Source organism: Fusarium solani, assembly GCF_023522795.1.
Source record: "Fusarium solani strain SB1 chromosome Unknown bctg00000011, whole genome shotgun sequence".
Lineage (NCBI taxonomy): Eukaryota > Fungi > Ascomycota > Sordariomycetes > Hypocreales > Nectriaceae > Fusarium > Fusarium solani.
The window spans coordinates 1,736,843-1,749,112 of NW_027072149.1; the positions used below are offsets into that span (position 1 = coordinate 1,736,843).

The 12,270-nt window shown below is 49.8% G+C and overlaps 6 protein-coding genes across 6 annotated transcripts; 1 reads left to right on the top strand and 5 right to left on the bottom strand.

Moving 5' to 3' along the window:
• Positions 1–1,315: 1,315 nt before the first annotated feature.
• On the bottom strand, positions 1,316–3,564 carry MRS44_015651 (uncharacterized protein; the record flags this gene model as incomplete). Its single annotated transcript, XM_065619292.1, has 4 exons — positions 1,316–1,444; positions 1,517–1,573; positions 1,642–2,990; positions 3,075–3,564. The coding sequence occupies 4 exons, from the start codon at positions 3,562–3,564 to the stop codon at positions 1,316–1,318; spliced, it is 2,025 nt and encodes a 674-aa protein (XP_065475364.1).
• A 220-nt stretch (positions 3,565–3,784) lies between these two features.
• Positions 3,785–4,885, bottom strand: MRS44_015652 (uncharacterized protein; the record flags this gene model as incomplete). The annotated part of the gene is made up of 1 exon (XM_046279570.2): positions 3,785–4,885. The coding sequence occupies one exon, from the start codon at positions 4,883–4,885 to the stop codon at positions 3,785–3,787; it is 1,101 nt and encodes a 366-aa protein (XP_046130204.2).
• Positions 4,886–5,209: 324 nt separating this feature from the next.
• MRS44_015653 (uncharacterized protein) lies at positions 5,210–5,995 on the bottom strand (the record flags this gene model as incomplete). The annotated part of the gene is made up of 1 exon (XM_065619293.1): positions 5,210–5,995. One exon carries the CDS (start codon positions 5,993–5,995, stop codon positions 5,210–5,212), a length of 786 nt encoding a protein of 261 aa, XP_065475365.1.
• Positions 5,996–6,160: 165 nt separating this feature from the next.
• On the bottom strand, positions 6,161–7,611 carry MRS44_015654 (uncharacterized protein; the record flags this gene model as incomplete). The annotated part of the gene is made up of 5 exons (XM_046270411.2): positions 6,161–6,198; positions 6,252–6,547; positions 6,595–6,946; positions 7,016–7,357; positions 7,407–7,611. The coding sequence occupies 5 exons, from the start codon at positions 7,609–7,611 to the stop codon at positions 6,161–6,163; spliced, it is 1,233 nt and encodes a 410-aa protein (XP_046130202.2).
• Positions 7,612–8,636: 1,025 nt separating this feature from the next.
• On the top strand, positions 8,637–10,517 carry MRS44_015655 (uncharacterized protein; the record flags this gene model as incomplete). Its single annotated transcript, XM_046270392.2, has 4 exons — positions 8,637–8,906; positions 8,961–9,096; positions 9,161–9,921; positions 10,005–10,517. 4 exons carry the CDS (start codon positions 8,637–8,639, stop codon positions 10,515–10,517), a joined length of 1,680 nt encoding a protein of 559 aa, XP_046130201.2.
• Positions 10,518–10,808: 291 nt separating this feature from the next.
• Positions 10,809–11,894, bottom strand: MRS44_015656 (uncharacterized protein; the record flags this gene model as incomplete). Its single annotated transcript, XM_046282131.2, has 1 exon — positions 10,809–11,894. One exon carries the CDS (start codon positions 11,892–11,894, stop codon positions 10,809–10,811), a length of 1,086 nt encoding a protein of 361 aa, XP_046130200.2.
• Positions 11,895–12,270: the final 376 nt, after the last annotated feature.

Sequence of the window (12,270 nt, forward strand, 5' to 3'; positions counted from 1 at the left end):
AAGATTGTCAGACCGTTATCTGGGAATACTCGTATGATGGGGTTTGAAGTGATGGAAACATTCATATCAACAAACGCTGTCTTTAATGGCCGGAGCTGAAAGACACTGACCAGCTGGGGTGAAGATGGTCTCATGTCTTGATCTTAGGAACATCAATGACCCCCACTCGGAAACCGGAAATCACTACCCAAAGGACTTAACTAACATCTCACTCCGTGTCCACGGATAAACAGTTCTATGAAACATTTTTGGGATTCAGGTTCGCTCGATGCCATGACCAACAGCACCTCGCTTGCAGGCCCCTTGTATCCGTGGTCTACTATACAGCAGCTGACCTCTCTCGATTCTGTTTCTCCTTGATGCCTGGGCCGCACCTGAAACTATTGGAAAGACATAGACGTAGGTGGGCCCGGGAAGAATCAGAGACTTGAAGACACTCTTGGAGATGTCATGCAACTCGCACGTGTAGTCAAGAGCACATGACAATCTTTCCCCAGGCGTACCTAGTTATGAGACTTTGGTCCTTCTTGACCAGCAGAAAAAAACAAGCTGAGGTAGTTGAAAGAAGAGACGGCTTGAGCTCATCCAACAGCTCATTCTGAACATGCATCAGCTCAGTGAAGTCTATAGAACACAATTTTGACGTGAAAGGTCTGTCGATATTGGCTCCCATGCTATAAAGAAGCACTTGCCATACATTGAATGGTGAGGATGGAGGCGGAGCTGAGATGTGCATGCGCTAGTGATGGAATCCTTGATCGGTGGTAGGTATGAAGACACACGATTGGAAAGGTCCTGCTCAATCCTTTGGATATTTTTCTCTGGTCGACTTCATTTTGAGGTGTGAGAGGTCAAGGCGACTGTAGGTGCTGGCTGGGTTGAGGTTCCTAGCTAGAAGACAGCTGCTAACGAAGACATGGACATTTGATTCAAGACAAAGAAAACGTGGTAAGACTAGGCTGATAGTTCGTTAGGTGACTAACATCTTCCATTTAATTGCCCAATTAAGATAGAATCGGTGCTTACAACGCCAAAAACAAAAACACGTCGACGCCATCTCAACGACACCATCACCGAACTTCACAACACCAAAAAGAAAACATCACCACGCCTCAAACGAGTCAGTTGATGCGTAATCTGGGAATCGAACCCAGGGCTCTTTATGGTATCCCCGCTTCAGCGGGGATGCCATAAAGTATATATAAAAAACTTTTTAATTTTTTTAAAAGAAATTACAAAAAAAAAAACATTTTAATATTATTTATAGTATCCGACGTTACTCGAATGGCAACGGAGAATTTTACCACTAAACCAATTACGCTGTTGTTGAGATGTTGTGATCCATCTCGGTGGTGGGTTGTTGGTGGAGCGAGTTGCAAAATCGGCTTAGTTGCGCTGCACATTGAGTAGACGGAGTTAGATACGGGTTCTGGCTCGTCCCTGACTGTTAAAAATGAGTATACAATAATTCTGGGCTGTCAATTTTATAAAATTTGGTCTATCAACTCCTACTTACCACCTGGTTCAATACAGGTCGATGGTGTGCACTCTTTCGGAGTCGTTTCTCATCCCGCTAAGAATCTGATCAAAGTCTATCATCCCCGCCGGCCACTGAAACCTAGTATTCTCGGCCTCACTCACCACCATGTATCCTCTATCACATCGCCGAAGAATCAAAGGCCACTTTGAACCCATGATCATCCAGAGCTCGTCTCCTTGTTGCGCAACGCTTCTGCATCTGACTGAATGGCCCTGGGCTGTTGCAAACTCCCAGTCGTAAAACGGTGGGCTCCCTCGCTGAAGATGTTGGTCTAAGGTATCTATCTGTAGACCCTGGACGCTCAGGACGGCATAATTACCACGAATAGAAACATGGATAGCTGATAAACGGATGGCGTCATACCGGAAATCTTCGTCCGACCCTTGAAGCGGTGCAAAGTTGCCATCGTCCAAAATCTTAGTTGATGCCCAATCTGGCACCCATGACGGTAATGTGCGCGCCCTTCTCTTGGTCACCCTGATGGCGAATGCCAGCATCTCCAAGTGTAGGTCAAACTCGAGGATTTTCTTGGCAGTATGTATAAGGGTAGCATCGAGGGTGTTGGACTTGCTATAGTTGGGTTTGATACCATATCCAGGGTGTGCGAGTCCTAGGAAAGCGAAGACTCGATCTCTGGGATCAGAGCTTCTGCAGTGTCGAGCTCCTACCAAGATCTTCTTTAGATCTTCGTCACCCCTCCACGTCTTCCTACTATTTAGTAGCAGCTGTATGGCTTTGAGCGAGTCTATCGCACACTTGTTTCTCTTGCACACTTCCATCAAGCGCTCTCCTTCACCCCTCGTCACTCCAGTTTTCTCTCGCGTTCTCGCGATGAAGCGGAAGAGATAGTTGTCGATTTGAAGGTCTTGCAAAACTTGACAGAAAAATAAGAGAAACGAAGTGTCCTCGTAGGAAATAGTGCTGTCGTGGTACATGAAGATGACATCGAATGAGCATATGAATTCTTGGTGAATCCAGGCACGTCTCCACCATGGGCTCTGAACGAGGTCGTAGAAGGAAGCCCAACCTTTCATGAAAGTAGGATCCGAAAGATTCTGTCGCACTATATGCTCGGTGATAGAATATGGAGGGCCGGACTTGTCGAATTTAGGGAACCTGTCCTTGTTCGCCCACCAACACGATTGATGGGCTTCTTCAAGTTCCTTCAACCAGCTCAATCCATTCGGAACAGTGTTATCTTTATCGGCTGTTGAAAGCGATATAAAGGTTCCTAGGGAGTAGCTGTAGATATCACGCATGAAGCCGACTTGGTGCGATCGTTCAGCGTCTCTCTTTTGATTGATGCATATTTGATCCACCCAGAGGATGCATTTCCCTCCATAATTGGACTTCCAAGCCGCTAGAGTGTTCTCAAGAGCATGGTTCAAGTTGGCGAATACGTTGAACTTGATACCTTGCAAGAGGATGGGCTTCGTCTTCGACGGGTTGCCTGCACAATAAGAGATAGTGTGGTAGCTCCGACGGGCTTTTTGAAGGCTTGACTGTGGGAGGAACTCTCACTGAATCAGATCACAGTGCTCGTCTTTGAAGACATGGATCAATCTAATATCTTGCTGTGTCGAGTCCAAGTTGCTGTAGGAGTACAATTTATAGAAAGCATCGTTTTCCGGAGTCGCAAATATTCCTTGGGTGGGCGGTGGATTGCGTCTCAGCGTTCTAGCACTCGTTGGGCCCTCAGCAAGCGACTGCTGGAGGGGTCTCCTGGTATGAGGAGCCTCGCCGGGGCGGCCCTCTGTAGTAAGTGAGGTGACTCTCTGGTCCGACATGACGATAGATGCAGAAATTTGAACTGTCTGAGTTTCGATGGGCAGGTGGAGAGTGTTTGAAATGGGCAAAGTCAGGCTACGAGCTTGAGGATCGTGAGCTACTGGCCACGTCACGCCTGCATATTCCATTATCACTGGGTGAGCAGGTATTGGCAGGATGTATGGGTCGGAAGGCAGAGAGGGGGGCTGAGTGACCGCCACCTTTGCCTTGCTGGTGGTTCGCCTACAGTTCGCCATTTTTGAACGAGGGGCAGGCAAACCATCACGGCTGAGAAATAGTAATTGATTTGGACTTAGCCGGAGTATTTAGGTATTGTATACTTTCTTGGTAATTGCACTGCGCTGGTGCAGTTAAACTGTAAGGATCTCAAGGCGTTGCGTTGCTCACATCCAGCGAATATGGCTTCAATTCTGACTAATCTAATCTAGATCAGGTAGTCTATGGGAAACGCCATACTCATGACAATGGACCGCCCGCCTTCTTAATAAAGAGGGGTTTGCACGTCTCAGTGACGTGCCAGTACTTGTGAGCAGCCCTGTCCCTTTCCTTGGGGCTCATGGTATGGAAGTAACCGTCGTCCCAGACATTAGGGTCAAATTCCTTGCCCTCAAAGTTGCCGTTGACGTGGTCGTCCCAGTGCAAGTCCATGGCTCTGAAGGTGAATTTCAAGCCTAGAGACTTGGCGGTCGCTTCATCATCGTTGTAGTCCTCGTCCTCGTTTTCATCTTCACTCATACTCTCATCGCTGCCCTGACTCTTGCCATCGCCAATGTTCTTGCCGTCACCATCTTCGTCGTCGTCCAAATCAGATCCGCCCTCATCCCCGGATCCAGACCTCTCGTGACCAGCAAAGCAATACCACATCAGATATTCATTTGCTCCACCGTCGCCCCCATCCTGATCGTAATAGTCAAAGAGGTTGAACTGCATCTCAATCGATGGCTTGGCTCTGGAACACTTGGAAGTGAGGCCCTTGTCCCGGTTTTCTTTCCCATTTTGGCTCGGGGTCTTTTTGTTCCATCGTCGCGAGAGGAGTCGAAGTGATTTCTTCCAGACGTCCACTGGTGCACTCCATTCTCCAAACCAAAATATAAATTTGATCTTCTTTAATGCCGGTATTCCTTCCTTAATCTGTAGGAGTAGTGGGATGAGGTAACTAGGGAAATCCTCACTATCCCAAAATTCGTAGTCATCGTCTTCTACTTCATCTGACTGCGATGCCTCAACAATGAGCCTCTCGCATTTCTTCTTCATCACATCGGGTAGGTTGTTAAGACATGTCTCGAGTTTTTCGCTATCGAGTCCTCGTCCCTTCACCCACTCGCTAGGTTCTTGAATCGGGAGTACCAGGGAGAAATCGCCACCATAAGTGCGTTGTCTGAGATCGGCAGAGATGACTGGGTGAACGTAGAGCAAAGTGCTGACGTCTCTGGTGTATCCAGAATGCGCCGGGTCTAGAATGTTGGTTTTGACATTGGGGTTGAAGGCCAGATCGTAGACGAGGTTGCGGATCTCTGGGGGGAGATGTAGAAAAGATGTCGGCTCGGAGGAGGCCATATTGAACCAGCTGAAAGAGATGAAGAGGAGAAGAGTTTTGCTGACCGTGAGAAGTGGGAATAAGAACTATTTATGGGCTTTAACTGACCAACAGAGCTCTGACCAACACGCGTTGGTTGATTAGTGCTTGCCCTAGGCAGCTGCGAGTATTAACAGGGGTTTGCAGGCCTAGAGTTTCATCCAAGTGAACTACTCCGTAAATTGAGAGTTGTTGGCACGCCATGCTGGCTCAAGCAAATAATCCACAGAGAAAGAAACCTTGCATAGATACGTAACTTGTTATTACATACTCATTTTTGGGATACAGACAAGACAATGCGTATATCACCGCAGGAAGTGATCGGCCAGTTTCCAAGCACCCCAGCATCCAACACCCAAAGCCGACCAAGCAAGTAAACCTCTTGCAATGAGAATAGCCTGAACAATCTGGAAAGTTTTCTTCTCGTTCAACTTTGGGAACGGCTCCTCCGGGACATCCTTTCCCAAAAACTTGCACAACGGCTCATAGCCATCCTCAGCCTTGAACTCGAGCACCTCTTTCCCTCGCTTCTTCGCCTCGGCTCTCACCATGTCGTAGTACTCTCTGTAACACCTGCCAGTGAAGATGTCGCCGTCGCCGAAAAGTTCCTGGCAATATTTCTCCGATTCTCGGTTGAGTTGGTACCAGATCCTGTCTGTCGTCCATAGCAGTCCCGTCCACTTAAACCATGGCGAAAAGATGAACCTGAAGCTGTCGGCGGCGCTGCGTGCCCAAACGTCAGGGTCAGGTCGTCCGTTCAAGACGATCTTGACGTCGGGGTACATGTCCATAAGGTCGGGAGTGAAGAACACTACGGGAAGATCGCAAATGGCATAATGTCCATGGATGAGTTGGCGTAGCATTTTGTGGCGAACCTGTGTGTCCTTTTCGCGCACTGCCTCCAGAAGGAGCTGCATACGATCCACATGAGGAATGACTTCTGCCATGTGAAGACATGGTGCGAAACCGATCTTTTCGAGGGCTGCTTGTAAGGATGATGTCGCCGCTCGAGGGAGGCCAGCTCCGATGACCATGAGCGGCACTTCTTTGCCCTGATCTTGACGCGGTTTGTCGTCGGTGATGAAGCGCATTTTGACAAATTTATTGGGTTGGAAGGAGAAATGAAGCGACGACCCGAAGAAAGTCATTAAATACCAAATCTCACGTACGCAGGGTAAACCTTGAGGAATGCTAGTGCTTATCCTTCGTCATGCCGCCAAGATTTTCTCGTCTGTCTCGCAAAATGTATACTTAGTTCATCTCACGTTACCCAGGCCCATGTAGTTCCAGCATTCTATTTACAACGTCAGCAAAAGCGGTGAGGGGATCGAATCCTGCTAAACTTACTCCTCAAACACAAATCATCTTCAAACACAGCCCGCCGGGGCTCCTCGCCAAAGACGATTTCTTCACCAGGGCTCCAGAGTACCGCCTGGTTACCGAATGCATATCGGAACATTTCAGGGAAACCTTCAAAGTGTTTCAAGTCGGGCTTGTCTGCTGTCATCTGCTCATATATGTTGACAGCGGCAAAATACCCCATCTGCATTGCGGGACTGCAGCGTCGGATGCCCTCAAAAGAGACAATATCTCCGACAGCAAAATGCTGTGCCACAGTTGAGTCGCCATCCTTGATGTTTAGCCTAATACAAGTCAGCGGGAGCTGTTGATATCAGAGAAAAGAACTCACGTAGTGGTCACTCTCACGTAACCACTCTGATATAGCCAACGTGACGGAAGATATTCTGTAGATGGAATTGGGTTGGAAGTTGCCCAAACGACATGGCCTGCCGTGATCTCGTCACCATCAGCCAATTCCACGACATACTTGTTTCTGCCTTCGCTTCGAGACTTGACCGTCTTGGCTCTCTTCCCGAGCATCACATTGACACCTTGGTCGCGGAGTGCTTGAAGAATCAAACTCTTCAAGTTCGCTGGCAATGGCTCCGAGGCCAAGAGGGTTTGTCCACCATGAAGCAACGAGACTTTGGTATCAGGGTGGGTGTGCAGAATCTCGGCTGCAATCTCAACTCCCACGGCGCCTGTTTTCCAGAGGACAAGATATTAGAAGATGCATCACATATTTTAGAACGACAGCCTTCAAAACTTACCGCCACCGATCACCACCGCTCCATCCTTAGCATCCTGGATAGCCTTCACCTGCCTCTTCACATCGGCTAGAAATTCAGACTTTGTCAAAGCTTGGGGGACAACCGGCCAAGCTCTACGAAGCCCTGTGGCTGCGACAAAGAAATCGTAGCAAACTGTAGATGGAGTCTCGCTGTTGAATGGAAGGATCACAGCCTCTTTCGACTCTGGCGAAACAGAAGCAAGTTTGCCTTGAATGTACTTTACACTTGGATGTTGCAGGATCTCTAGGGCTGAGTACTCTGTCCATACTTTTTGGCTGTACTCTTCACTGACCATGGCAAGCGGTGCCCCAATGGTATGAACTTTTACAAGATCAGTCCAAAGATCGCCTAGGAAGCCTCGCAATCTTACAGTATCCATCTCTCTCGTCGACTATTGTGATGGACACATCGACTCTTCTGCCGTTATCATCATCACTAGTAGCCTTGCCGAGGTCGAAGCGGGCTTTCCGTCCTTGACACAAGTCGAGTAGGTTCCCAATGAAACTTAGACCGGCAAAACCACCTCCAGCAACAAGAATCCGCTGCGGGCGGTTCGTACGATGATCGACGGTCATTGCGCGAGATTGCTAACAGCAGAATAAAAACCTTAGAGACAATGATATAGAAGCATGCCCGCGGAAAACCGACTAAAGACGCTTGTCGGCCCCGATATCGGTCAAACCACTTGCGGTAATAATTCGAGTTTCTTCAACCAGGCATGGGACTTAACCGAGTCTAGAATCGCCCAACCCAGGATTCAAGGTTAATGATACGAGAGCCAAGGCCATGGAACTTTGTCACCCACTCCGGTTAAAAACCAGCCTTACCATTTATAAGGGTCCAAGTGGGAAGTAATGCCGCGGCATCGACAAATCAAGATCAGATAAGATCAAGACATGCCACCCCCACGTGGGCCTCTTTGTCTTGGCTCGTGGGGAATTCTTGACTAAGCGGGTTAAGATTGGCTCTGCCGTAGGTGAACTCGGCATCCATCCATGTCCCCAATGCCATAGCCGACAGTTTATCATCGAGGGTAAAGGTATCCACTAGTTCGGGCCAAGCTACCGAAGAGACATGGTAGCATTAAATGGCTCAAGCTTTGTTGATCATTACTTGAAGTGTTTGATGGTCATGTGGGATCTAGAAAATGGTCTCTAGAATCTCTTCACCGGACTCTTGGCAGTGTCCGCGCCATCACTCTTGATGCTCGCCAAGTCGGAATCGCAGTTCAACACCATCGTCAAGCTTATGTCGATTAAGCATAAAGCAGTATGGGCCGAGTCCCATTCTCTACTCTCCACCAGTAATTCATGCCCGACTGCTTGGCGCAAACTCTTCCAGGCATGAACTGCGGAGCCGACTGAGCCAAGTATGAGAAAAACCGTTGGTGCAGGGTGACCCTCGTATTGGGGTCAAGAGCACCAATAAGGCCCCCTTGACAAGAGGGGATCATCAAGCTCGCTTCAAGTCTGAATAGCGCTAGTGACACACACGATTCTTTTCGGAACTCGCACCGACGATCTGATAAAGGTGACTGCATCCCCTCTTTCTCAGGTGCATCCTGCAACTCAACTCTGCATCAACCCCCGCAGCATCCATCATGGCAGATCCAAGAGACGAGAAAGAAGACGTCGACGCCAAGGAGAGGGCGGCCATCGTCTCGCTCGACCGGCCCCAGGGCGAGACGACTCAGACTACCCTGTTCAGCTTGTTTAATCGGGGCGCCGAGAAACAGAACCCCGATGACATTGCTACTCAGCCCAGTGTCTTTGACGACCCTCAGCAAGCCCCGCACTTCCAGCCGCATCCCAAGTATGAGAACCTTCACCGGTTTGACCCAATGTTTACTTGGACGTGGGGCGAGGAGACTGTAAGTACTTACAAGAGATGCCCTGAGCACACTGCTAACATATTGTGTCTGTAGCCTCTTGTCAAGAAGCTGGACTTGAGGGTTACGTTTTGGGCCTGGGTTGCATTCATGGCTTTGAACATGGACCAGGCCAGCTTGGGACAGGCCAATGCAGACAACTTTCTTGATGACCTGAAGCTGGATACCAATGGTACGTTCTCTTCCCCCTTTTCACCATTCTTCATAGGATGGTGCTAACATTGACGCTTCACCAGACTACAACCTTGGTGTTACCCTCTTCAGAGTGACATTCCTTCTCGCCGAAATCCCATCCCAGCTCGTCAGCAAGAAAGTCGGCCCCGAAAAATGGATCCCTACCCTGATGCTGTCTTGGTCCATGGTAGCCATCTGCCAGTTCTGGCTCAGCGGCCGCTCGTCCTTCCTCGCTTGCCGTGCCTTGATGGGTCTTCTCCAGGGAGGCTTCATCCCAGACCTGGTCCTCTACCTCTCGTACTTCTTCAAGGCAACGGAACTTCCTATTCGAATGGCTATCCTCTGGACGGCTACACGTCTGAGCAGCGTCGTTGCTCCCTTGCTCGCCTATGGTGTTCTCAGGTTGAGAGGTGTCCACGGCTACTCGGGCTGGAGATGGCTCTTCCTCACGGAGGGCCTGCTCAACTTTGTAATTGCTTTTGGGTCCATCTTCATGATGGTACCCTCGGTAACCCAAACAAAGAGACCATGGCGCAAAGACGGCTGGTTCAACGAGCGCGAAGAAAAGATCCTCGTGAACCGCATCCTTCGCGACGACCCATCCAAGGGCGATATGCACAACAGACAGCCCATCACCTTTAAGTTGTTCTGGGATTCTCTTTGCGACTTTGACCTCTGGCCCATGTACTTCTTGGGTCTGACATTTGTCTTGCCGTCTATGCCACCGGCTCAGTACTTGACCCTCACGTTGCGTCAGATTGGCTTTGACACGCTCAGCACCAACCTGTTGACTATTCCGGCACAGTTGGGGACGACCATCAATGTGAGTTACGGATGTCCTTTCCCCTGCGTCTCAATGCTAGGCATGTTTTTCTTTCCCTTCGATTAGCTAACATATAACCCCAGATGTTGCTGGTCACCTACATCTCTGGCAAGATTGGGCAGAGGGCTCTCATCGGACTCTTCACGCAGCTTTGGTTCCTCCCGTGCATAGTAGCCCTAGCTGTCCTGCCTGCCGACATGAACAAATGGGCCATGTACGCCCTGGTGACGGTGCTCCTCTCATATCCGAACCCTCACCCCCTCCAGACAGCCTGGTGCTCACACAACTCCAACTCGGTCCGCACACGAGCCCTGTCAGCCTCGCTCTACAACATGTCCGTTCAGCTACAATCAATCATCGGTTCCAACATCTATAGAGAAGACGACAGGCCAGAGTATCGCCGTGGAAACCGGGTTCTCATCGGCATCAACTGTCTGAACATTGTCCTCTACATACTCGTCAAGGTTTATTATACCTGGAGGAATAAGCAGAAGGAGAAGAAGTGGAATAGCATGACGACGGAGGAAAAGATCCGGTATCTTGAGACGTCGACTGACCAGGGAAGCAAGCGGCTTGATTTCCGCTTTGTTTCTTAAGTGGAAACTGCGCTATATCGCTCGACTGGACTATTTAGTTGTCAAGCTAGATATGGCCACGATTGCGTAGGGAGTTGTATGCTGGACTACAACGTCTTCCATCTTTGAACTAGGTAGTTGGAGTCTGGCTTCTCGTACGGAAGTTCATCTAAAGAAATGAATGTTCCGTCATATCCTTGTTCAAATCTTCGTGACCTCAAACATCCCATCCCAATGCTTGCATCATCTGCTTTTAATTTCCCACATGTGACTCCATTTTCGCGTCGTTTTTACGCTCATTGTCCCGCAATCTCAGCTGGTCTTCTTCTTAGAACCTCTCACAATGACACCAAAAACATCCCAGAAAAGCCCAAGCCATCCTCGGCTCTTCTCAACGGCATTCATAGCACGAACCCATCGCCAGACAAAAGCCTCCGAATCCGTGTAGTCCTCGGCATAGCAGTCCCAAACAGCCCTCTCGTCCTTCTTGGCGTCGTCCACATCGGGATCGTCGATGGCCACCTTGGGTCCAATGAGCAGTGCCCTTCCAACGATGGACTCATCCGCAATCAGTCTTGTCGCAGCGTCCAGAACGTCGGCGTGTTGGGCGGGTCCGGCGGTGCCAGTGAGGAAAGCTGCTTCTGCGCCGAGAGGGAACATGCTCGACTCGCTGACAAAGTAGGGACACAGCATTGTCACTCGGACACCGTGCTTCCAGGCTGTGCCTCTCATTGCGCGGAATAAACCGGTGATGGCGTGTTTTGAGGCTGTGTAGTGTGACTGGCCGCAGAGATGCCAAACACCGGCGTAAGAGCCCAAGAAAAGCAGGCATCGGTCGCGTCCATCAGCCTCAGGCTTTTCATCAGAGTTGACCTTGTCGGATCCATTTCTAGGCAGCCAGAACAGAGCGAGATTTGCCGTGTACATGGCTCCCGTGATGTTGACATCCAGAATCTTGGTGCTGGGCTTGTAAGGCGCATCTGGATCCGTGGGGATGGCCTCTGGGTTCTCAAATCTGCGATTGGACTTGGGGTCGACGATGCCAGCATTAGCCACCACGACATCAATCCCTCCATGAGGCGAAGCCGCCGCTGCAGCCTTGAAAAACGCCACTTGCGAGTCCCAATCCGTCACATCGCAGTGGAAGAAGTGATGGCTAGCCTTTGGGTACTTTGTCCGCAGCTCGGCGATGAGCTTGTGACCTGCTTCATCGTTGATGTCGCCAATCATCAAGTTTGCGCCGTGAGATGCCCAATGGCGGGCAAAGTTGGCTCCCAGACCGAGGGAGCCGCCGGTGATGAGGATGGTTTTGCCTGCGACGGTTAAAACGTCGTAGGGGAGGGACGTGTCGATGGGGCCTGAAAGCCGCACGGCTTTGGTGAGGTCGTGATACGCCATTTTTCGAGTTCTCTACAGCCACACGCAATAGTATAAAAAGTCAAGTTTTCGAGATAAATAGCCAACCGAGAAAAGGAATTTCAGCCCTCAACAAAAAGTGCCGAGGCTACCTCAACAACCATGCCGTGAAACGTGTCGTGTTTGCTTCTGGGCCAAGATTGTGGCTTGATAGCGTTCCTTGATGGGAATAGACCGTCCGCCAACGGGGCGGACTATTGATCGAGACTGGGCTATGGAGAGCACAAACACCAATGAGAACAGCCACTTGTCTTGCGTCTTATCGAATTATTGGCTTCAGCTGTCAATCATCCTGGAGTTGATTGGAGTTCGGCTTTTCAACCCATGCTGCCTGTTGCGAGAGTTCGTATCCTACGAG